Below are 23,705 nucleotides of genomic sequence, written 5' to 3' on the forward strand. Positions count from 1 at the left end.
GAACCCGCAACCTCATGGTTCCCAGTCGGATTCGTTAACCACTGCGCCACGATGGGAACTCCCCGATTTTTAGATTCTTTAACAATCTCTTTTATAGAAATTAAAATTCCATGTCATTCTTTCAAGTTCTGTGAAATTTTAAATGAATTCTTAATTCTTAATGACCAAAACAAATTAAATTATTGTCAAGTGTAAATGTCTTTTTAAAACTGTGTTCCCTAGGTCCTGCAATTCCTTCCTTCCTTCCTCTTTTCCTTTACCCTGGAAATTCCTAACCTAGGATATAATAGTTAGGCACATACCACATATGCTTTGTAGTACTGTGTCCGTTTTCTGAGGCTCACTTTGAATTATCTCCATCTCCTATTTTATCTCATCCTCTATTCTTTGTTTATCCAACAGTGCACTCAGTGGTCATAAGGACCTCCTGTGGGTCGGACACTGAGCTAGGTACTAGGGATAGACACACTAATTGGCATTCATATAGTTTTCAGTTTAGCCAGGAAGACAATGCTTACAGATGTGATGAGTGTTTCCAAGCCCAGGATATTGTGGGAACAAATAACAGGAAAACCTGACTTAATCTGGGAGGCTAGAGAGTGTCTCCCTAAGGAAATGATAACCAACCAAGACCTGGGGCTGAGTGGGAATTTTTCAGGCACAGAGAGGGTAGTGGCAAGAGAAGGAAGGGAAAGGAAAGTATAAATAAGTCCTGGAATTCCTGAGTGTGCCAGGACCAGTTCCTGGCACACTCAGGAGATGGGACACAGGGAGAGAGAGATGAGTTTTGGATCTAGGAGAGTCCTGTGGAACTCTAAAATGTTTAGTCCTGCCCCAGTGCCTCTCTTCCCAGCTCACCTCCCTCCTCTCCATTAATCAGTTGTCATGACAGCCTTCCTGTCCTCAGTCACCTAGCTTCTTTTAAAGAAAAAAAATTAAAGTTTTTTAAAGTTTTATTGAAATATAGTTAATTTACAAGGTTGTGATAATTTCTGCTGAACAACAAAGTGACCTAGTCATACATATACACATATCCATTCTCTCTCAGATTCTTTTCCCTGCGTGCTATATAGCAGGTCCCCTTTGGCCAATCATTCCATATACCTCAGTGTGCATATGCCAATCCCAAATCCCCAGTCTATCCCTCCCACCGCCCCACCACCTGTCCCCTTTGGTAATGGTAAGTTTTTCAAAGTCTGTGAGTTTGCTTCTGTTCTGCAAGCAAACAAGTTTATCTGCATCCCTTTTTTTTTTTTTTTTTTTGATTCCACGTGTAAGTGATATCATATATTTGTCTTTCACTGTCTGGCCAACTTCACTTAGTATGATAGTTTCTTGGTCCATCCATGTTGCTGCAAATGGCATTATTTCATTCTTTTTTTATGGCTGAGTAATATTCCATTGTATATATGCTTCTGTAGGGAACTCACTAAATGAAAATCCTCAACATTTCTAGAATGATATTGAATGTGCTAATCATGACCTGCCATCAGAGAAAAGGGGCAAGGGTTTCTGCCTTTTTTTTTTTTTTTTTCCTCAAGAGCACTTTTTTTGTTGTTTTATTTTAATTTTTTTATTTTTACATTTTAAAAGTATCCTTCCCCCCAAAACACTGTATTTATGAAGGAGTTAATTGATATGGCAGTACCAATTCAACTTTATTCAAGATTTTTTTTTTTGTAAGTGTAACCTTGTTACAGAGTCCAATTCTTGTTTCTGTTTATCTTGGTTTTATTTCTCCTTTAAGCCAACAAACAATGTAACTCCTTATTCTTTCAGGGGTTATGCATGCCCTAAGCCACTATCAGATCCAAACTCAAGAAGAGACTTTTTTTTTTTTTTTTTGGTCTTTTTGCCATTTCTTGGGCTGCTTCCACAGCTCATGGAGGTTCCTAGGCTAGGGGTCGAATCAGAGCTGTAGCAACGCGGGATCCAAGCCGCATCTGCAACCTTACACCACAGCTCATGGCAATGCCGGATCCTTAACCCACTGAGCAAGGCCAGTGATCGAACCCGCAACCTCATGGTTCCTAGTCGGATTCGTTAACCACTCAGCCACGACAGGAACTCCAAGAAGAGACTTTTGTAATACACACTCATTTGGAGTTTGGAATCTCTTTTTCCATAGAATTAGTTTTAGCTGTGATGTCTATCTCCCAGACAAGTGACCATATTCAACTCTTTTTGGTTTCCTGTATTGGAGCTTGAGGGTATATTTTATAAGCCCTAGTACAACAATAGGATATTCTACTGCAAGCACCTGTTCTTCAGTTACACTCAAACTGGGATAGTCTGGGACCAAGACAGAGCTTCGGCACTGCCTTTGTTGATGGTGGCCCTTAAGTAGCAGCTCACAGCTGGGAACCTTTCAGAATCTTAGGGGATTGTATCCATAGTTTGGAAAAAACTCCAGCTGTATCTCCTCTTCCCTGAAAAATCCCTAAGTTACAGCATTGTTTTTGTCAAAAAGCAGGCTCTGATTTCTAGTGGAACCAAAGCACTAGGAAGCCATTTCCCCAGACCTCAGCCACCAAACCCAGGGAGGGATCCAAGGACTCAAGCCCTGTTCCAGGGGCCATGACAAGTAACGTCTCTCCTAGTGTGGCAGAAGGACTGTCCTAACTTGGTGGCTTGCATCCACACACATCCAGAAATCAGGGGTTCCTGTGACTACTTGGTAATGTACTTAAAAGTGATATGAAATTCTGGACCAGTGGCTAAGCTAATAGCAGTTGCCAGAATAGCAAATAGTTTTTATGGCTTTTTCCAGAGATTTGTACCTAAGCATTTGAGAGACACTTCTACAAACATTTTCAATAAGGTTTGGCTTTTTTATTCAAAGGTATTTATTTATTCAAACATTGACGTAAAACTTGAATTCCCATGTATTATAAATATTGCAGTAGATTTTTCATTGGTGAAGTAGTGTATTGTATTTATTGTCAGATGTATAAAAGATTCCTGTCCTTAATAATAAATTCCCCATGAGAAAAAAAAGTAACTAACAAAATAACATAATGTTTCCCCAACCTTCCAGTTAGAATGAAAATGTTGATATTTTTAATCAAAAAGATGTTAAATTCCCACAAACCCTAAGGGCTGGCACTTTAAAACCTTGGTACTTCCAGTATATATACTGTGGATGTATTTATTTTTTTGCCACAAATTTTCTCTTAGGCAGGTTGGATAGGTTCTCAGAGTAATTGTTGGCACAGAGAACTTTTGAAATGCATTATGGCTGGCATGTGTGGTTAAACCCTCATCAACCACACACTTTACCCTAGAAAGATTTTAAAGTTGGATACGGGGTGAGTTCTTTTTTTAAACTTAAGACAACATTGCTGACTTAGACATAATGGCACATTTGAAAAAAAGGAATGGTAGGTTTTTTGTTTGGGCTTTTTTTGTCTTTTTAGGGCCGCACCTGTGGCGTATGGAAGTTTCCTGGCTGGTCTACACCATAGCCAGGGCAATGCGGGATCTGAGCTGCATCTGTGACCTATGCCGCTTCTTGTGGCAATGGCAGGTCTTAACCCACTGAGCGAGGCCAGGGATTGAACCTGCATCCTCATGGATATTAGTTGGATTCTTAACCCACTGAGCCACAACGGGAACTCCCAGTAATGGTAGTTTTTAAGAGAGGCTATATAGATATTGATGTTTTTGTATAACCCTGTGGGATGGTAAACTTGATGTGGTCAGCTCAGGCCAATGCTCTGTGAGGGACAGATGAGTCAGTGCCTTGGGTTAAAGGTTGACTCAGGGTCTTCAGAACGTGATGGGGACACACTTGCTAGGAAAGGAAGACTGAGTAGACATTCAGTCCTCTGTTTGTTCAGCTGACAAACATTTTTTCTTTTGAGCATCTGCTTCATACCAGGCATTGAAGATGCAGAAGATACACAGATAAATAGGTTCTAGTCTCTCCTCAGGACTCAAGAATTTATGGTTTCAAGACAGAGAGTACACAGAGACCTACAGTTTATTATGGAGTGTCACCTTACCCAGCCTGGGGTAGGGTCGGTGTGAGGATTCAGCAGATGGCTTCCTGAAGCGGGGGGATTCAGAATAGACTCTTAAAGGACAAATAGGAGTTAGGTCAAGAAATGGATGGGAAGGCTATTACAGCAGGAGATAAGCATCATGTACAGAGGCCCAGCATCAATGAATAAACATACAGCTGGGTGGTGGTGGGAATGTCTACTGCAAGGCAGGGACTATACAGGTGGGGGGCTCACCTACGTTCTTTCATTTAATCCTCATAATGTATTTTAAGCTCATCTTCCCCATTTTACAGATATGAAAACTGACACTTAAAATTGAGTAATGAGTTTTTTTAAAAGCAGTTTCAGTAAATAGTAGGTATGCAGGTTCCATATGGCACGGGTGGCTTTCTTGGTTCCTGGACTGCAGCTCTAAGTAGTGTTATGTATGTATTTGTACTGTATGTTGGACAGTCAGCTTCTTTCCTCCCCTGATAGTCCCTCTTTTGCATCTTCCTGGTTTGCCTGCTGTTGAAGCAATGGTTCAGCTGAAGGAGGGGGCAGGGAGGGGTCAGGGTGGCCAAGAGAGCATGCTTTCCCTCTAAGACCAGTGCTGGTTTTGTTTTGACAGGTCAAATCTCAAAGTCAGTATTCAATCCTTGCATGGGATAGGCATGGCTTTTCTCTCTCTGTCAAGGCTAGACTCAACCATGATATTTTAATTTAATTTAATTTAATTTAATTTTTATCAAGGTATAGTTGGTTCACAATGTAGTGTCAATTTCTGCTGTGTAGTATAGCGACCCAGTCATGTATATACATGTGTAAGTCATCTACATAGCACTAAAATAAGATGATTTCTTTCTCCTTTCTATCTATCTATCTATCTATCTATCTATCTATCTATCTATCTATCTATCTATCTATCCATTCTTTTTCTCATACCATCTTCCATCATGGTCTATCCAAAGAGACTGGATACAATTCCCTGTGCTATACAGTAGGACCTCACAGCTTATCCATTCTAAATGTAATAGTTTACGTCTACCAGCCCCAAAGTCCCTGTCCATCCTAATCCCTCCCTCCTCCCCCTTGGCAACAGTGATTTTATTTATTGTTTACAAAATGAAAACATGGTACAGAGATCTTTACTTGCTACAGGCAATGCACAGGAGAGAGGGGCACAGTCCCAGCGAGATGCATCTGCAATGAAGCACATGTTCCGAGTAGATCTCTTTGATGACCCCTGCTACATCAACACGCAGGCTCTTCAAAGCACGCTTGCTGGAAATCAAAGCTCTGCTCACCCGCTGGGGAGCCCTTGGCACCAGGAAAGTAAGTGGCTACTCATTACCTACATTAGTTTCCTGTCCTGCTATATATAACCAGTGACCAGAGACAGGGTGTCTTAAAACAATAGCAATGCATGCTGTCATGCGTGCACGGTGGCCAGAAATCCTAAATCAGTGTGCCAGCTGGGGGGCCCCTTCTGGAGACTTGGGAGGAGAATGGGTGTCGTGCCTTTCTCCCAGCTCCTGGTGGCTGCCAACAGTTCTCCATGTCTCTTGGCTTATAGGCATGTCACCCCACTCTCTGCCTCAGTCTTCACATGGCCTTGCCCCTGTGTCTCACATCTCCCTTTACTTTCTCTTATAAGACACCACCTTTCTCTTAGAGGTGAGCCTGAAATCCAGGAAGATCTCATCTCATAAGCCTTAGTAACATCTGCAAAGACCGTTTTCCAAATTAGGTCACATACACAGGTGCAAGAGGTCAGGAATTGAGCATATCTTTTGGGGGCCAATCTTTAATTTACTCCACTCTTCCTCATGTTAAAGACAGCTATTTCTTTGATCTCATTTTTCAGGGAGTTAAAGAGATTCTTTCTTACCTCAGTCCCTCACCACAGTTAATATAGATTAGAACTTTGTGGAAGTATTATGGATTTCAAGGGTTTGGAACTTTGATTTCAAATAATCTTTTCAGACACTTTAAATTGACTTGCAACATTGCTTTCTGCTATGTGCTTTTGCTGAAGGAAGGGCTGTCAAAGCCAGGTGATAATTTTGAATTTGTTTGTTCTCATGAGGAACAATGGCCATGATTTCAGCTCTGCTCTGCGATGGTGTTAATTTTATTCATTTCACAGCACCTAAGTAAGTCATCTACATAGCACTAAAATAAGATGACTTCTTTCTTCAACCTATACTCTGAGTAAAATACAATAAGACAAACATTTTTTTCCTCCCAAATTGCTTCCAGGGATAAGTTGATAAGCAGGAACACATGTAAATAAAATCAAAACCAGCCAAAAGCTTACAATCGACTGAAAAATAAGTAAACCAAAAATGCTTTTCATGAAATGCTGAAGCTTGTTGGGTTCAGAGATTGCTTTGGTGTCAAATTTGTCTCACTCCAAAGATGGAAAACCAGTCACTGAGAAAGTCCTTTCACTGGGAAGTCTCTCTAGACTGCCAAGGGCAGCATTCCAACTAGCATGGCTACAGTGACAAGATGAAATTTGAAAGGAGATTTTGCTAAGGCTGTACGGGTCACTCAATCACCTTAACTCTCTAGGCTGAGACAAAGGTGTTCCTTACCAGCCAGGTGGCAAGTGAGCTATCTTTTCACGAGCTTTCTGAGATCACGCTTGCCAGCCAGACTACCCAGTAGGGTTCTCTGGAAGCAACACTGAGATGGCGCTTGGCTTGCAGGGTCTTTATTGGGATCAGTGTCAGGAAGGAAGCCGGGGAAAGCAGACTTGGATAGAGAGAGAGATGGAGCAAACACACAGGCCTGACTAAGCCTCAGCCAACCCTACAGAGAGTGTGTAGCAGGCTCATCAGAGTTGTTTCATGTTGGGCTCAAGGGCAGGGCTTTCTAGCCCTGTTCATCTCAGTCTTTGGATGTGGACCCATGGAGGAGGACAAGTCTTGGGGCAAGCAGCTCTCTATAGCCAAGGCAGACCCTGAGGGGTGGTCAGCTGGAGGCTGACCCCAGTAAAACACCTGGGGTACCTGGTGCTTCCTTGAAGGGGCATCTGGGTGGAGCATCTCCATGGCCATCACAGAGGGCATCTTGTACCATGGATGATTGGAGAGGCAATGAATTCAGATTTATGCAGTGAATTTAGCTGTTTAATGTAGAGTAACCTGTGTGGATAAGATAATCTCTGTTAGAGGGACAGTTTTTCAAAAAGTTTCTGGAACTCAGGCTTTGAAAATAACTTTTTAAGAACAATACATTTCACGGACTTTTCAAAGCAAGAATGTTTAATTCGAAAATGTATTTAGTGGGTAGCCCAAAGTAGGTGATCGGGGATATTCCTTGATTTACAACTCCAGTTCCTCTATAAGCAACTTTTCAATGTTAAAAATCTTTATAATTCAAGCAGAGAAACTTTGCCTTTTGTTATAGACAATTCAATAATATGAAAGGCAAAATTAATCCTTAATTACATTCCTGCCATTAGTTGAAAGTAAATAAGGCCTGCTCTGTCCAATATTGTAACATAAAAATGTATTTTTGTTGATTCCAGCCTTTTTTTTTTTCCATCCTTTTTCCTTCTCTGTGCCTTGGTGGCAACATGTTTAATAATTTAGGCCTCTGGTTCTCTCTCACTTTTTATTTCCATTTAGAATTTAATGTACCACAGCCCTCCTGGGCTTCTTGTTACCCTCTCAATGTTAATTTCAGTGTACCATCTCTTCCTCCAAAAAAAAAAAAATTAACTCCAAAAGTATACTGTAGATTTAAGAAAATCTAGTAAGATTGGGAGTTCCTGTTGTGGCTCAGCATATTAAGAACCTAACTAGTATCCACGAGGGTGCGTGTTCAATCCCTGGCCCCACTCAGTGGATTAAAGGATCTGGAGTTGCTGTGAGCTGTAGTGTAGGTTGCAGATGCAGCTTGGATTTCGAGTTGCTGTGGCTGTGGTGTAGGCCAGCAGCTGAAGCTCTGATTTTGACCCCTAGCCTGGGAACCTCCATATGCGGCAGGTGTGGCCCTAAAAAAAAGAAAAAGAAAAAAAAAAAGAGAGAGAAAAAAAGAGAGAGAGAAAGAAAATCTAGTAAGATGGAGTAGGGATAACTTTATATATAATTTTCTGCAGAATGTCTTAAATGCTCCTTTTAACATTTCCCCTCTAATGTTTACCCCTATTTCTTTTCTTTCTTCTTCAAAAATCTTCTTTAGCTTCTTTAGGCATTCTTAGCATCCCTTACCCAGATTAGTTACTAATTACTTCAGTAAAACAAAACAAAAACAAATCTAGAGACATGAGTTTAATATGTCTCAAGCATGCCTTCGGGGCTCCTCAGTTTATCTATCATGCTGTCAACATGGAACAGCTCTGACAGCCTTTATTCTGATCAAACATGGCAGAAGGAAATCATTAGTGCTGAAACTAATTTTTGTATTGATTTATTATTTTTAGTTTACGTCTAAACTGCAGTAACAAAGAGCCCATCCCCCAATACTGTAGTGTAAAAAGACCAAGTTTATTTATTTTGCCTAATAGCCCAAAGATGGATGGTACAGGAATGGTGGGACAGCTTTGCCATTTTTTTTTTCTTTTTATGTCCACACCCTCAGCATATGGAAGTTCCCGAGCTAGAGATCAAATCAGAGCTGCAGCTGCAGGCCTTCACCACAGCCACAGCAACATCAAATCCAAGCTGCATCTGTGACCTATGTCACAGCTTATGGTAATGCGGTATCCTTAACCCACTGAGCAAGGCCAGGAATCAAATCTACATCCTCATAGATACTATATTGGGCTCTTAACCCACTGAACTACAATGGGAACTCCACATTTTGCCATTCTTTTTTTTGGGGGGGGCACTGCACCTGTGGTATGTGGAAGTTCCCAGGCTAGGGATCCAATCAGAGCTACAGTTGCTGGCCTATGCCACAGCCATAGCCATGCAAGATCTGAGCTGCATCTGTGATGTACACCACAGCTCATGGCAACGCTGGATCCTTAACCCACTGAGCAAGGCCAGGAATAAACCCGCATCCTTAAGGATCCTGGTGGGGTTCATTAGCACTGAACCACAACGGAAACTCCCACGCTTTGCCATTCTTGACACTTGGCTTCCATTCCTGGTCTAAGAGCTTTGATTTGGTCTGAAGTCTTTTATTTTTAGTCTAAGAGCTTAAACTTTTGCCATCATATCTGTATTCAGCCAGTGAGAAGCAAGAAAGGGAAGGGGAGTGCACACCCATTCCTTTAGCCAGAAGGGGAAGACAGCCTTTCTTTTCTTCTGTCCTTGGCAGAACTTAGACATGGGATCCTACCTAGCTTCAGGATACTCTACTGAGTTGCCATGCACCCAGCCAAAAACTAGAAGTTCAATAATGTGTTAAAGGGCAGAATAGATATTAGTACATAATTAACTCTCTCTGCCACAGCACACCTATCTGCCAACCAAATATCCACAAGCTCTTTTTTTCACATAGAACATGTTTGCCTTTTCTGCCTTTTTTTTAATTTTTATTTTTTTATTACATTTTATTTTTTTCCCCACTGTACAGCATGGGAACCCAGTTACACATACATGTATACATAATTTTTTCTCCCATTGTTGTGTTGTGTTGTAAGTATCTAGACATAGGTCTCAGTGCTACACAGCAGGATCTCAGTGTTAGTCCATTCCAAAAGCAATAGTTTGCATCTGTTAACCCCAAACTCCCAATCCCTCCCACTCTCTCCCCCTCCCCCCGGGCAACCACAAGTCTATTCTCCAAGTCCATGATTTCTCAAAGGGAGACCTTGCAAATACCCTCAAACAGTTACAGCATAAATTGTCTGAAATCTATGATATCCAGGTGAGTGAAGTCCTCTCAATCAAGATTGGAGGGGGATTCTTACTATTTCCCGGGTTGTCTGCCGCCTTCCACATCCAAAATTAGTGTTGGAATATGAATTAAGTAGCCACAGTCAAAACCCACATTCACAAAAGGGAAGCATGCAAAACACACAAGGATCACTGGCCCACAGTGACTACCAAGTCCAGCCAGGAGTCATTGTGAAGACTCCCTGAGCTTAAAGTATAGAAGGTGATTTGCTTGGACTCTGGTTCAGTTTTATGAGGACAATCTCCTTGTCCATGGTCATCCGTGAGCCCAGACTGTGCCCTCTGGGTTCTTCTTGCCATTATCTTTCATGTATACATCTAAAGTAGATGTTGGAAAAAGTGTGTTGGTTAAGGACTTTACCACTCATGCAGCCTACTTCCTGTTGACGTGGGCTTGAGAGATAGGAGTTTGCTTTAGCGACCGGAAAGCCATAGACAAGAAGGGATTGTGATTTTATTTTTGGCGATGTGATTTCCTCACCAACTTAGTAGGATTTCACAGTTTGCTTAGAGTCAGTTCCACATGAAATTTTCGGTAATATTCCTTCACTGTCCTTTTATTGCCTGAAAGCTGCCTTCTCTATTTCTTGCTATTTGTAATTTCTATATTCTTTTTTCTTCATAAGTATTCTTTGAGGTTTGTTAATTTAATTGATCTTTCTAAAGGTTTGGTTTAATTTTTTTCTTTTTTTTTTTTTTCTGTTTCATTGACTTCCATTTTTATCTTTATCTCATCTTCCTTTGACTCTCTGGATTAAATTTTCTCCTCTTTACATAGCTTATACTACATTTTCTTCTATTGCCTTTATAGTTTTATTTCCAAATAAAATATTTGTTTCACTTGAACTTTATATTTTCTATGATGTAGTGGTCCTAACTTAATTTCATCTATGTAAGCGATATAATTTTCCAAACAACAGGTTGGCTAAAAAAATCTCTTTATCTAATGCCACTCTCCATTTTACTAGATACTGCCTATATATCTATGAATATGTTTCTAGGCCTTTATTACTCATTTTATAATGGGCCACAAGCTTGTTAATTATCATACGTAAATTATCATGACTTTGCAATATATCTTATTAAACTTGTATCCCCTTTATATTACAGATAAGTTTTCTATCAATACTATTGCAATGTTTCACTAATGCTTAACATTTTTTGTTAACATCTTTTTCTGCCAACTTTTTAGACACTTTATAGAAGTGAATGTATTTTTCCCTTCAATAATATGATAAATTCTTATTTTATAATTTTCACACACCTGGTGATCCATACTGATAAATAATGTACAGTCAATATCCATAATATGTGTGTTCAGTATTTGAGAATTTGCTCACTTGCTAAAACTTATTTTTCATCCCCAAATCAGTAGTCATGACATTTTTGTGGTCATTTGTGGACATGTACAGAGTAACAGAAAATTTGTGTCACCCAACGTGCAGATTCCTAGCTGAGGTCAAACAAGGCAACACTCTGCTTTGTTTCACCTCATACTGCAAACAAGTGAACTTTAGTGGTCCCTTTAGTGCCACATTTCCCACACTTTTGTGCTAAGTATTGATGACTTTGTTGTTTAAAATGAACCCCGAGGGTAGTACTGAAGAGCTGTTGAGTGTCCTAAGTGCAAGAAGGCTGTGATGTGTGTGAGACAAACTGTGTTCAGGCATGAGTTACAGTGCTGTTGACCATGAGTTCAGTGTTATTGAATCAACAACAATACATACTAAATAAGGTGTCAGAAACACACATAAAGCAAGGTTGTCTCCTGATTGATGAAAATGTGACCTGAGGCTTGCAGGAACCTAACCCTGCATTTGTCCTAGGGACGTGGTTCAGTTTTCACTAATTCATTGTTCTGACAACGTTGTAAAATAAACTACCATGTATAAAGAGACTGTTTACAGTTCTCCAAATCAGAGGTAGAGTCTTGTAACACGTGGAGAAAAAACGGTAAGCTTTCTTCCCACAACAGAAGACTGAGGATTCTCACCTACTTCTGACACTTTTCTCACAAGATTATATCCCTCTTCTGATTTTATCTATAGTTATGTGGCTATCTTGACTTTGTATACATTTTTTATCCTATAAACAGTGTTCTTTAATTCAAAAGTAATACAAATGCTAATGGAAGAAATCCAAATAATAAATAATGATAGTTTTTAAAAAGTCCTTCCCAGGCTTTTAACACTGTATTGAATTCACTAGATATTAACAGTTTCTTCTGATTACTTCCAAAATGTTAATATGTGGTTAAGTATCCATCTACTTATGTACCTCTAGCAATCTACTGATTGATCAAATGATTGACCCATGTGACTAATCTATCTCTTTAAAAATAAATGGAGTATCCCTTTCTGTATTTATTGATTTTACTCTTCTATTTTAAAGATTGGTCCAAATTAGCACATAATATCCTTTGTTATTTTCTGTCACTCCAGTTTTATTGAGATAAAATTGACACATAACATTGTGTTAGTTTAAGGTATGCAACATAATGACTTAATATTTGTACATACTGTAAAATAATTATAGTGCCAAGTTTAAACGTCCATCACCTAAATTATTAAAAATTTTTTTCTTTGTCATGAGAATCTTAAGATCTACTCTCTTAGCAACTTTAAGATATATAATACAGTATTGTTAACTATAGTTGCCATGCTGTACGTTAGGTCCCTAGAACTTATTTATCTTATAATTGGAAGGTTGTACCTTCTTACCACCTTGAACCACTTCCCCCACCTCTCACTCTGCTTCTGGCAATGTCCAGTCTGTTTTCTGTTTCTATGAGTTGTTTTTTTAGATTCCACATATGAGATCACACAGAATCTGTATTTCCCTGACTTATTTCATTTAGCATAATGCCCTGCAGATGGCAGGACTTCCTTCTTTTTATGGCTGAATAATAGTCCACTCTGTATTTACTTTACCTATTCATCCATCAGTGGATACTTAGGTTGATTCTATGTCTTGGATATTGTAAATAATGCTGCAGTGCACACAGGGATGTAGCTATATCTTTGAGACAGTGATTCCACTTCCTTTGGATGTTATGTCCAGAATTGGAATTGCTGGATCATATGGCAGTTCTATTTTTAATTTTTTGAATAACCTCTCTACTGTTTTTCCACATGGCTGTGTTAATTTACATTCTCACCAACAGTGTGCAAAGATTCTCTTAACTGATCAACACTTGTGTCTTGTCTTTTTTTCTTTTTTTCTTTTTTCTTTTTTTTTTTTAATGGCCACACCTTTGGCATATGGAAGTTCCTGGGCTAGGGGTTGAATCAGACCTACGGCTGTAGGCCTTCACCACAGCCACAGCAATGCCAGATCTGAATTGCATCTGCAAGCTATGCTGCAACTTGCAGCAACACCAGATCCTTAATCCACTGAGCAAGGCCAGGGATCGAACCCACAGGCTCTCAGAGACTACTTTGGGTTCTTAACCCAGTGAGCCATAATGGGAACTCTGTCTTTTGTCCTTTTGATGATCGCCATTCTAATAGGTGTAAGATGAAATTTCACTGAGGTTTTGATTTTTCATTTCCCTAATGATGAGTGATGTTGAGCACATTTTCATGTATCTATTGGCCTTTTTTTTTTTTTTTTTCTTTTTCTTTTTAGGGCTGCACCAGTGGCATATGGAAGTTCCCAGGCTAAGTGTTGAATTGGAGCTCCAGCTGCTGGCCTACACCTCAGCCACAGCAATGCCAGATCTGAGCCATGTTTGTGACCTACACCATAGCTCATGGCAATTCCAGATCCTTAATCCACTGAGTGGGACCACGGATTGAACCCACATCTTCATGGATACTAGTCAGGTTTATTATCACTGAGCCACAATGGAAACTCTTGTTGGACATTTATGTGTCTTCTTTGGAAAGAATTCTGTTCAGTTCCTCTGCCCATTTTTTAATTAGTTTGTTTTTTTGCTATTGAGTTGTATGTGTTCTTTATATATTTTGGATATTAACTCCCTAGCAGATAAATGATTTGCCATTGTTTTTTCCCATTCTTTAGGTTGCCTTTTTATTTTGTTGATGGTTTCCTTTGATGTGCACATTTTTGGTTTGAAGTAGTGCTACTTGTTTTTTTGGGGTTTTTTGTCTTTTTTTTTTTCCTTTTCCAGGGTCACTCCTGTGGCATATGGAGGTTCCCAGGCTAGGGGTCCAATTGGAGCTGCAGCTGCCAGCCTACACCAGAGACACAGCAACACAGGATCTGAGCCATGTCTGCGACCTACACCACAGCTCATGGCAACACCGGATCCTTAACCTACTGAGCAAGGCCAGGAATCAAACCCACAACCTCATCGTTCCTAGTTGGATTCATTAACCACTGAGCCACAACAGAAACTCCCTGTTTTTGCTTTTGATGTCAAATCCAAAAAGCCATTGCCAAGACTGATGTCAAGGAGCTTACCCTTTGTTTTCTTCCAGGAGTTTTGTGATTCCAGGTATTATGTTCAAGGCTTTAATCTGCCGAGACCAGCTCAGCAGGTGAGGGCTGAAGAACGGGTGCTGTGAAACTTAAGAAAAAGTTAACGTAAAACAAAACACAGAGACATTTATCTTAATTAAAGGTGGGAACTGGGGGGATTCAAGGTCTCAGGGACCAAGAATGCTGCCTCAAAAAACCACACTGCTTTTATTGTGCTCTTTAGGATTATGTCAAGTGAGGAGGGCATTGTAGGTGCAGGATATAGTTCTTTTTATTATTTAAAAAGTTATTTTATTATTTTAAAAGTCACGTAGCTGGTAGATGGTTAAGCGTTTATTCTGATCTTTAGGCATTTAACAATCATTAGTGTTGAGGAAGCCTGGTGTCAGCTGTCTATGCATAGCATCTAGAGAACCATCATTGTGCTTCCGCAAATGACATGCCTATCTGCGGCAACCCAGCGTGCCTGGTTTGCACCTTGGTTCTCCTTGCTAATGCATATCCTGCTAACGACCCTTCATAAACCCCTTAGGGCCATGAGGCTCATCTTTCTCTTATTCTTAAGAGGACATACCATGCTGTGCAAATGGTGTGCCTATCAGCACAGGTCCGACATGCCTAGACCAACGCATTATGTCCTCATTCAGCTGACCACATGAATAACTTATGCCTTTAGGTCTTTGTTCTTAAGCTTAAGTCATTTGCCAGCACCGCAACTGTTTTTCAAGCAGGAATATGGGGTAAAGTAAAGCAGGACCAGATGAAGTTTTCAGCATTAGAAAATAGAAGCAAAAAGACTAAGAAAATATTGTAGAAACATGTCTCCCGACATCAATCCATTTTGAGTTGATTTTTGTGTATGACACAAGATAGGCATCCAGTTTCATTCTTTTGCATGTAGTGGTCTGGTTTTCCCAACACAATCTGTCCTTTACCAATTGTATGTTCTTGGCTTCTTTGCTTTAAATTCATTGACCATATATGTGTGGCTCTCTTTTTTTGTTCCATTGATCTATGTATCTATTTTTATGCCAATACTATACTGTTTTTGATTACTGTAGCTTTATACTATAGTTTGAAATCAGGAAGCATGATGACTTCAGCTTTATCTATTTTTCTTGCTTTGGCTATTTGAGGTCTTTTGTGGTTCCATACAAATTTTAGGATTGTGTCTTCTTTTTCTGTGAAAAATGCCATTGAAATTTTGATATTCTGTCTACAGATTGCTTTGGGTACTGCACATTTTAACAATATTAATTCTTATAATCTATGAGCACAGAATTTTTGTTTGTGTCTTCTTTAGTTTCTTTCATTAATGTCTTATACTTTTCAGTGTATAAATCTTTCACTTCTTTGGTTAAGTTTATCCTTAAGTATTTTATTCTTTTTGATGTTATTGTAAATGGGATTATATTCTTAATTTCTCTATGTGATAGTTTATTAGTGTATAGAAATACAACTAATTTTGTGTATTAACTTTGTATTCTACAACTTTACTGAATTTACCAGTTCTAACAGGGTTTTTGGGTGAAGTTTTTAGGGTTTCATATATATAATGTCATGTGCAAATAAGATAGTTTTATGTCTTCCTATCTGATTTGAATGTCTTTTGTTTATTTTTCTTGCCTAATTGTTCTAGCTAGAATTTCCAATACTATATTGAATAAAAGTGGTGAGAATGGGCACCCTTGTCTTGTTCCTGATCTTAGAGGAAAAGCTTTCAGCTTTTAACTAATGAGCATGATATTAGCTATAGACTTGACATATACGGCCTTTATTATGTTGAGTTGCATTCCCTCTATACTGAGTTTGTTCAGATTTTTTTTTTTTATCATGAGTGGATATTTATTTTGTCAAATAACCTTTCTGCATCTATCGAGATCATCACGTGGTTATCCTTCATTTTGTTAATGTGGTGTATCACATTGATTGATTTGTGAGTGTTGAGCTATGCTTTTTTAACCTGAAATAAATCCCACTTGAGGCTTTCAATATATTGCTGCATTTTGTTGTAAATATTTTTTAATTACTCAGTGAATTTTATTACATTTATAGTTCTGCAATGATTATCACAACCAAATTATTTAACATTTACATCCCAAACCCTCAATGCATTCCCCCATCCCCCAACCTGTCTCATTCAGAAACCATAAGTTTTTCAAAGTCCGTGAGTCAGTATCTGTTATGCAAAGAAGGTCATTGTGTCTTTTTTTTAGATTCCACATGTAAGTGAAAGCATATGATGTTGGTGTCTCGCTGTCTGACTGACTTCACTTAGCATGATAATTTCTTGGTCCATCCATGTTGCTAAAAATGCCAGTATTTCGTTCCTTTTAATGGCTGAGTAATATTCCATTATGTATATGTACCACATCTTCTTGATACACTCCTCTGTCAAAGGACATTTAGGTTGTTTCCATGTCTTGGCTATTGCAAATAGTGCTGCAGTGAACATTGGAGTGCATGTATCTTTTTGAGTCATGGTTTTCTCTGGATAGATGCCCAGGAGTGGGATTGCAGGATTAAATGGTAGTTCTATTTCTAGTTTTCTGAGGAATCTCCATACTGCTTTCCACAGTGGTTGCACCAATTTACAATCCCACCAACAGTGTACTAGGGTTCCCTTTTCTCCACACCCTTTCTAGCACTTACTGTTTGTAGGCTCTTTGATGATGGCCATTCTGGCTGGTGTAAGGTAGTCCCTCAGAGTGGTTTTGATTTGCATTGCTCTAATAATGAGTGATGTTGAACATCTTTTCATGTGTTTTTTGGCCATCTGTATGTCTCCTTTAGAGAACTGTCTGTTTAGATCTTCTGCCCATTTTTGGATGGGGTTGTTTTTTTGGTATGGAGCTGCAGAAAGTGTTAATCAATTTTGGAGATTAATCCCTTGTCAGTCGATTCATTTGCAAAGTTTTTCTCCCATTCTGTGGGTTGTCTTTTTGTTTTGTTTAGGGTTTCCTTTGCTGTGCAGAAACTTTGAAGTTTGATTAGGTCCCATTTGTTTATTTTTGTTTTTATTGTCATTACTCTAAGAGGTGGATCTGAGAAGATGTTGCTGTGGTTTATGTCAGAGAGTGTTTGGCCTGTTTTCCTCTAAGAGTTTTATAGAATCTGATCTTATATTTAGGTATTTAATCCATTTGAGTTTATTTTTGTGCATGGTGTTAGGAAGTGTTCTTTTGTTGTTGTTGTTGTTGTCTTTTTGTCTTTTCCCAGGGCTGCACCCACAGCACATGGAGGTTCCCAGGCTAGGGGTCTAATTGGAGCTGTAGCTGCCAGCCTATGCCACAGCCACAACAACACGGGGTCTGAGCTGTGTTTGTGACCTACACCACAGCTCACGGCAACGCCAGATCCTTAACCCACTGAGCAAGGCCAGGGATCAAACTTGCAACCTCATGGTTCCTAGTTGGATTCATTAGCCACTGAGCCATGACAGCAACTCCAGGAAGTGTTCTAATTTCATTCTTTTACATATGCCTGTCCAGTTTTTTCAGCACCACTTCTTGAAGTGGCTATCTTTTCTCCATTGTATATTCTTGCCTCCCTTGTCATAGTTGAGTTGACTGTAGGTGATAGGTTTAATTCTGGGCATTCTATCCTGTTCCACTGATCTATATTTCTGTCTTTGTGCCAGTACACTACAGTTTTGATGACTATAGCTTTGTGGTATAGTTTGAAGTCAAGGAGCCCAATTCCTCCACCTCCATTTTTCTTTCTCAGGATGTCTTTGGCTATTCTGGAACTTTTGTGCTTCCAAACAAACTTTAAAATATTTTGTTCTAGTTCTGTGAAAAATTTGATAGGGATTGCATTGAATCTGTAGATTGCCTTGGGTAGTATGGTCATTTTGTTAATATTGACTCTTCCAATTCAAGAGCATGGTATGTCTTTCCATCCGTTTGTATCATCTTTATTTCTTTCATCAGCATCTTAGAGTTTTCAGAGGACAGGTCTTTTGTCTCTTTAGATAGGTTTATTCCTAAGTATTTTATTCTTTTGGATGTGATGGTAAGTGGGATTGCTTCCCTAATTTCTCTTTCTGATCTTTTGTTGTTAGTATGTAACTATAATTTTCTGTTTTTGTGGTGCCATTGTCTGGTTTTGATAGCAGGATAATGCTGGCCTTGTAAAATGAGTTTGGAAGTATTCCCTCCTATTTTTTGTATGGGTTTGAGAAGGATTGATATCAATCCCTCTTTAAATGTTTGGTAGAATTCATCAGTGAAGCCATATGGTCCTGGACTTTCCTTTGTTGGTCAGTTTTTGATTGAAAGAAGATGACAAATTAATGATTCAGTCTTCTTACTGGTAATTCATTTGTTCAGATTTTCTATTTGTTTATGATTCATCCTTTGTAGAGTGTATGTTTTTGGAAATCTATCCATTTCTTCTAGGTTAGTCATTTTGTGGGCATATAATTGTTCAGAGTGGTCTCTTATGATCCTTCATAATTGTGTGATATCATGTGTAATGTCCCCTTTTTCATTTCTGATTTTATTTTTTTGTTGTCTCTTTTTCTTGGTCAGTCAAGCTAAATTTCACTTATTTTGTTTATCTTTTCAAAAAACGATCTCTTAATTTCTTTTCTATTGTATTTTTATTCTCCATTTCATTTATTCGTGCTCTGCTCTTTGTTATTTCTTTTCTTCTATTAAATTTGGACTTAGTTTGTTTTTCATTTTATCCTTCCTTGAGGTGTAGAGTTAGATTGTGTGTTTGTGATCTTTTATTCTTCTTAATGTAGATGTTAATTGCTAAAAAAAACTTCCCTCTTAGAGCTGCTTTTGCTACATCCCCAAAGTTTTGGTGTGTAGTTTTCATTTGTCTCAATATATTTTAATTTTCACTTGCCTCAAGTTATGTTCTGATTTTTCTTTTGATTTGTTCTTTGACCTGTTGATTTTTCAGTAGCATGTTGTTTAATATCAATATATTTGTGAATTTTCCAGTTTTCTTCTTATAATTGATTTCTAGTTTCATACCACTTTGCTTGGAAAAAATGCTTAACATGATTTTCATCTTCTTAAATTTGTTAAGAATTGTTTTATGGCCTAACATATGATCTATCCTGGAGAATGTCCCATGTATGCTTGAGAAGAATATGTATTATTTTGCTTTTGGAAGGAATGTTCTGTAATGTCTATTAAGCTAATCTGATCTAATTTGCAATTTAATCCAATATTTCTTTTTAATTTTCTGTGTGAATGATATATCTATTGTTGAAAATTGGGTATTGAGGTTCCATACTATTATTGTATTGCTATTGATTTCTCCCTTCAGGTCTGATAATATTTGCTTTACATATTTAGGTGCTCCTATGTTGAATGCATAAACCTTTGTTATTTTCAATTGCGTTATAACACTCTATTGTATAAGTGCATCATAGTTTGTATAAGCAGTCCATTATTGATGGAACATCTGATTTTTCCCTGTCCTTCCTTTGCTAATATAAAAATCATACTGTCAAAAAACCCATTTACATGTGCTTTAAAAAATTGAATGCATCAATATGCTGTCTCTACATTTCACAATGGTTTCTTTAAGTGTCTCATTCTTTCTTTCTCATTAGATGTTACTTGCAATTGTTTAATCTAGATTTTGCATGTAGACTTTTCTCCCTTCTCTTCCTTAAGTCATATTCCCCACTTTCAGAGGTTTAGTTCACCAGATGCATAGGGGCGTGGATATTCATATCTATCTTTTGTTTCTTGAATTCTTTTTTTTTTTTTTTTTTTTTTTTTTTTTTGCTTTTTAGGGCTGTACCCATGGCATGTGGAGGTTCCCAGGCTAGGGGTCGAATTGGAGCTACAGCTGCTGGCCTACACCACAGCCACAGCAATGCCAGAGCTGAGCCACGTCTGTGACCTGCAACACAGCTCACAGCAACGCCGGATCCTTAACCCAGAGTGAGGCCAGGGATTGAATCTGCAACCTCATAGTTCCTAGTCAGATTCGTTTCCACTGTGCCACAAGGGGAACTCCATTTTCTTGAGTTTTGATGGTGAACAATATGTCTGTTTTTAATTGCTAATGGGAACGCCAAGACGACATGATTTATTTCTTCCATAATTCCTGTCACCTTTTTCTTTTTTGGTTTCAATTAAATCTAGAGTGGCCTTTCTTGTTGCTTCCTTAACCTTCACTTCTTCTGAGAAAGTATAATTATATCGACTTATTAATTTATTAAATATTATATGGAAATTATAAATAAATATTTAAATTATGATTATCTTTCTCAAAGTCAACTTTATGTAAGAAAATGAATCAATACTAGACAACGCACCACAGTGTTAAAGAGTGGTTGTATTTGGTGATGGGACTGTAGATGATTAATTTTCTTTAATTTTCTGTGTTTACCAGAATAAAAAAATAACAAGTGTAACTTTTAAAATTAAAACAAAAGTTTAAAAAATCTGTTAGATTTTATACTTTTAGAAAAATTATATTATCAGCAAATCTTTTGATGATTGAAAATCTCTAGCTTTTAGAAAAATTATATTTTAAGCAAGGATTTGGATGATTAAAATTTTGCTAATTTGGGCAACTATTTTAGGAAAATATTGACCATATCCTCAGGATGGCCTATGATCTGTTGCCTCTTTTCAAGATGATATAATGTCTGTTTTTCTTTTGTTTTGTCCTTGTCCAAGAGCACTCCACAATCTCAGAATAAATTAAAAGTCATCATGCTCTAAGATGTGCATGCCTACACAGACATGCATCTCCCTCACACTCACATACTCTTTCCCCCCCACACACACACACTTGCACACACACAAACATACGCACAGCTACTCATTAGAAGTTTTCTGTTATGCCTGAAGGCAGGCAGCAGTAAGGCCAACTACAAGTATTATTCATCAAATCCGGACCCATTTCTTCAGCCTTTTTCTGGTAACAATAGCTAGAACCTGATCGTTCGTAGAGGAGAATATTTTTAGCCATTAGGTATAAACTAAAGATATTTTCAAAAAAGATATATTTGTGAATGCTGCATCATAATTGTGCTATACAGAGAGAAGTTCTTAAACAGGGACAAAACTATAACTTTTTAATAGGAGAACTGGCTTATGTCCGTAGGGCACTGGTTGCCTATATCAGTGACTTCATGGGATTGTCTTGTGTAAATTGTAAAACTTAAAGTCAAGAGGATTTCTCATTTGTGAGACCCTTGCATAAATACATGGGAACACTCCTTTGTATTTATAAAGGTGAAGGCTGGTTTCTAAGCAAAACATCCTTTGCATTTAAAAAGACAAAGTCTGATTTCTATGGTTAGGTTATTTTCCCAATAAATTTGCCATATTAAACATACAACTTTTGTCTGGACTCAGACTAAGACTTTTATGTTATTACATTTGGAGATGCTGTATATCATCCTGATCACCTTATTGTCTACTTAGGAATCTTTGTGGGTTCTATAGAAGTAGAGTGGCTAGATTGATTTTGGAAACGAGAGCATCCAAGGCAAGGGTCTTGGAGTGTGGTGATTAAGAACCTGGGCTCTGATGATATCTCTCATTTCAAACCCCAGATCTATAATATACCAGCAGTATAACTTTGGGTAAGTCATTCTTTTTTAAAGATCCGTTTCCTTGCCTGTCAGTTTTGAGAGCCGAATAGGATAATACATAAAGCATTGAGCAGTGCCTGTCATACTCATTAAATAGGAACTATATTATAATCATCACTGAGTACCAATAGTACTATAATGGGCTACCTAGTTGGACCTTCTCATCCCCAGTGCTCTCAACTTTGGATAACATTTATTCTGCAGAATCATGGGCATATGCCTCAGACAATACCTCCCTGATGTGTTACCTTCTTTTGCCTAATCAATTCTGCTTTGTCCAGGCAGGCAAATTACACAAACAATGGAGTGTTTGTTTAATAGGAATACTGTGAGGCTCAGCATAGCTTTAAAGTTTTTGGGCAGAAGCATGTCTAAAGCACATTATCAACTTGGTTTAAAAGAAAAAGCTAGGAGACCTCTTGTGGTGCATCAGGTTAAGGACCCAGCATTGTCACTGCAGTGGCTTGGGTTGCTGTTGTGGTGTGGGTTTGATCCCTGGCCAAGGAACTCCTGCATGCTGTGAACATGACCAAAAAAAATATAAATAAATGGCTAAATGCTAAAAAGTAGGCATTTAATTACAGCCGAAAGTTACTGTAGGCATTTTCAAAGCATTGGGAATGTTCTAGAAGTTATATATAATCCAGGTATAGTATAAGCCTCTTCTCTTTAACGTACAGCCCCTGGGACATAAAGAGCCTCTCTTTGCATTTATGAAAGCATTTCTCATGGGTCAGTTTCATTTCTCATTTGAAAGAAAAACTCCTGCACCTGGGCAAAAATTTCCTGTTAACAGACGCCAAAGGCAATGTTTGGCTCTACCATTAAATTAGAGACTGTTGGAAGTTCTAGAAACAAAAACCCCATTTGTTCCAGAAATAGCACTATTTAAAAAGTGCCTGGTGCATAGTAGGGCCTCAAGTTCTATTTGCTAAGTGAATTAACAAGTGAATAAATGGATGGATAGAAGAGAAGGTAATTTGGTGGTGTCTCTCTTTGTGTTTTGACTTCAGAGCCACCAGAAACTGTTCAGCCAGGTGCCACAGCCCAGCCTGCCAGCTCACATTCTTTGCCACACATTAAGCAGCAGCTACGGAATGAAGACTGCTACCACGGCAAGCTGAGCAGGAAAGCTGCAGAGAGCCTCTTGGTAAAGGATGGGGACTTTTTGGTACGAGAGAGTGCAACCTCTCCTGGCCAGTATGTGCTGAGTGGGCTGCAGGGAGGCCAGGCCAAACATCTTCTCCTGGTGGATCCTGAAGGCAAGGTATCATTGACCTCCATTACAGTTTCATGGGATCTTGTAGTTAAGGTTACTGCGAATGATAGATCTAAAACCTGATATTGAGGCATGTTCATAGCTAAGGGTTTACTTTTTCTTGAACCCTCCAGCTAGAGCAGGAAGTGGTAAACAGAGGCTAGTAGAGAGGCTTGAATGGGAGTCACACTGGAGGATCTTGTGGAGGACAGTCTCTTTCTGTCCTTCCCAATCCAATTCAGTGAATTAAATGAATATCTACTACGTGGAAGTACATGGGTTCAAAGTTGACTCTTGCCTGGTATCATATTCAGAGTCCTTGCTCTCAGGGTGCTTATAATTTCTAAAACAGACGCTTAAATAAAGATGAGTGACATAAGAATGGCTCACTGAAAGCATTATGGTGTTTCTCAGGATAGAGGGGGTGCAATCAGGTTGAGGCAAACTGAAAAGGCTTCTTGCAGGGTCTGACATGTAAGATGAACCTTGAAAGAGGGCAACATTTTTAAAGGGGGATATTTGGAGCACAGGGAAGAAATCACAGGAGCACACAGTGCAGTAGAATGGTATTAAATCAAGTGAAA

The 23,705-nt window shown here is 38.6% G+C and overlaps 1 protein-coding gene across 2 annotated transcripts in view; it reads left to right on the forward strand.

Moving 5' to 3' along the window:
* SHC4 (SHC adaptor protein 4) overlaps positions 1 to 23,705 on the forward strand; it is a 148,680-nt gene that overhangs the window by 121,372 nt on the left and 3,603 nt on the right. Inside the window, exons 10-11 of one of the 2 annotated variants that reach the window (XM_003121520.4) lie at positions 5,145 to 5,318; positions 22,877 to 23,130. In XM_003121520.4, the coding sequence (XP_003121568.1) occupies positions 5,145 to 5,318; positions 22,877 to 23,130 (428 nt within the window). The remainder of the gene's footprint in view (positions 1 to 5,144; positions 5,319 to 22,876; positions 23,131 to 23,705) is intronic. The other variant, XM_013993029.2, reaches the window with a different exon arrangement.

The sequence above is a fragment of the Sus scrofa genome, chromosome 1 (genome assembly GCF_000003025.6).
Source record: "Sus scrofa isolate TJ Tabasco breed Duroc chromosome 1, Sscrofa11.1, whole genome shotgun sequence".
Classification (NCBI taxonomy): domain Eukaryota; kingdom Metazoa; phylum Chordata; class Mammalia; order Artiodactyla; family Suidae; genus Sus; species Sus scrofa.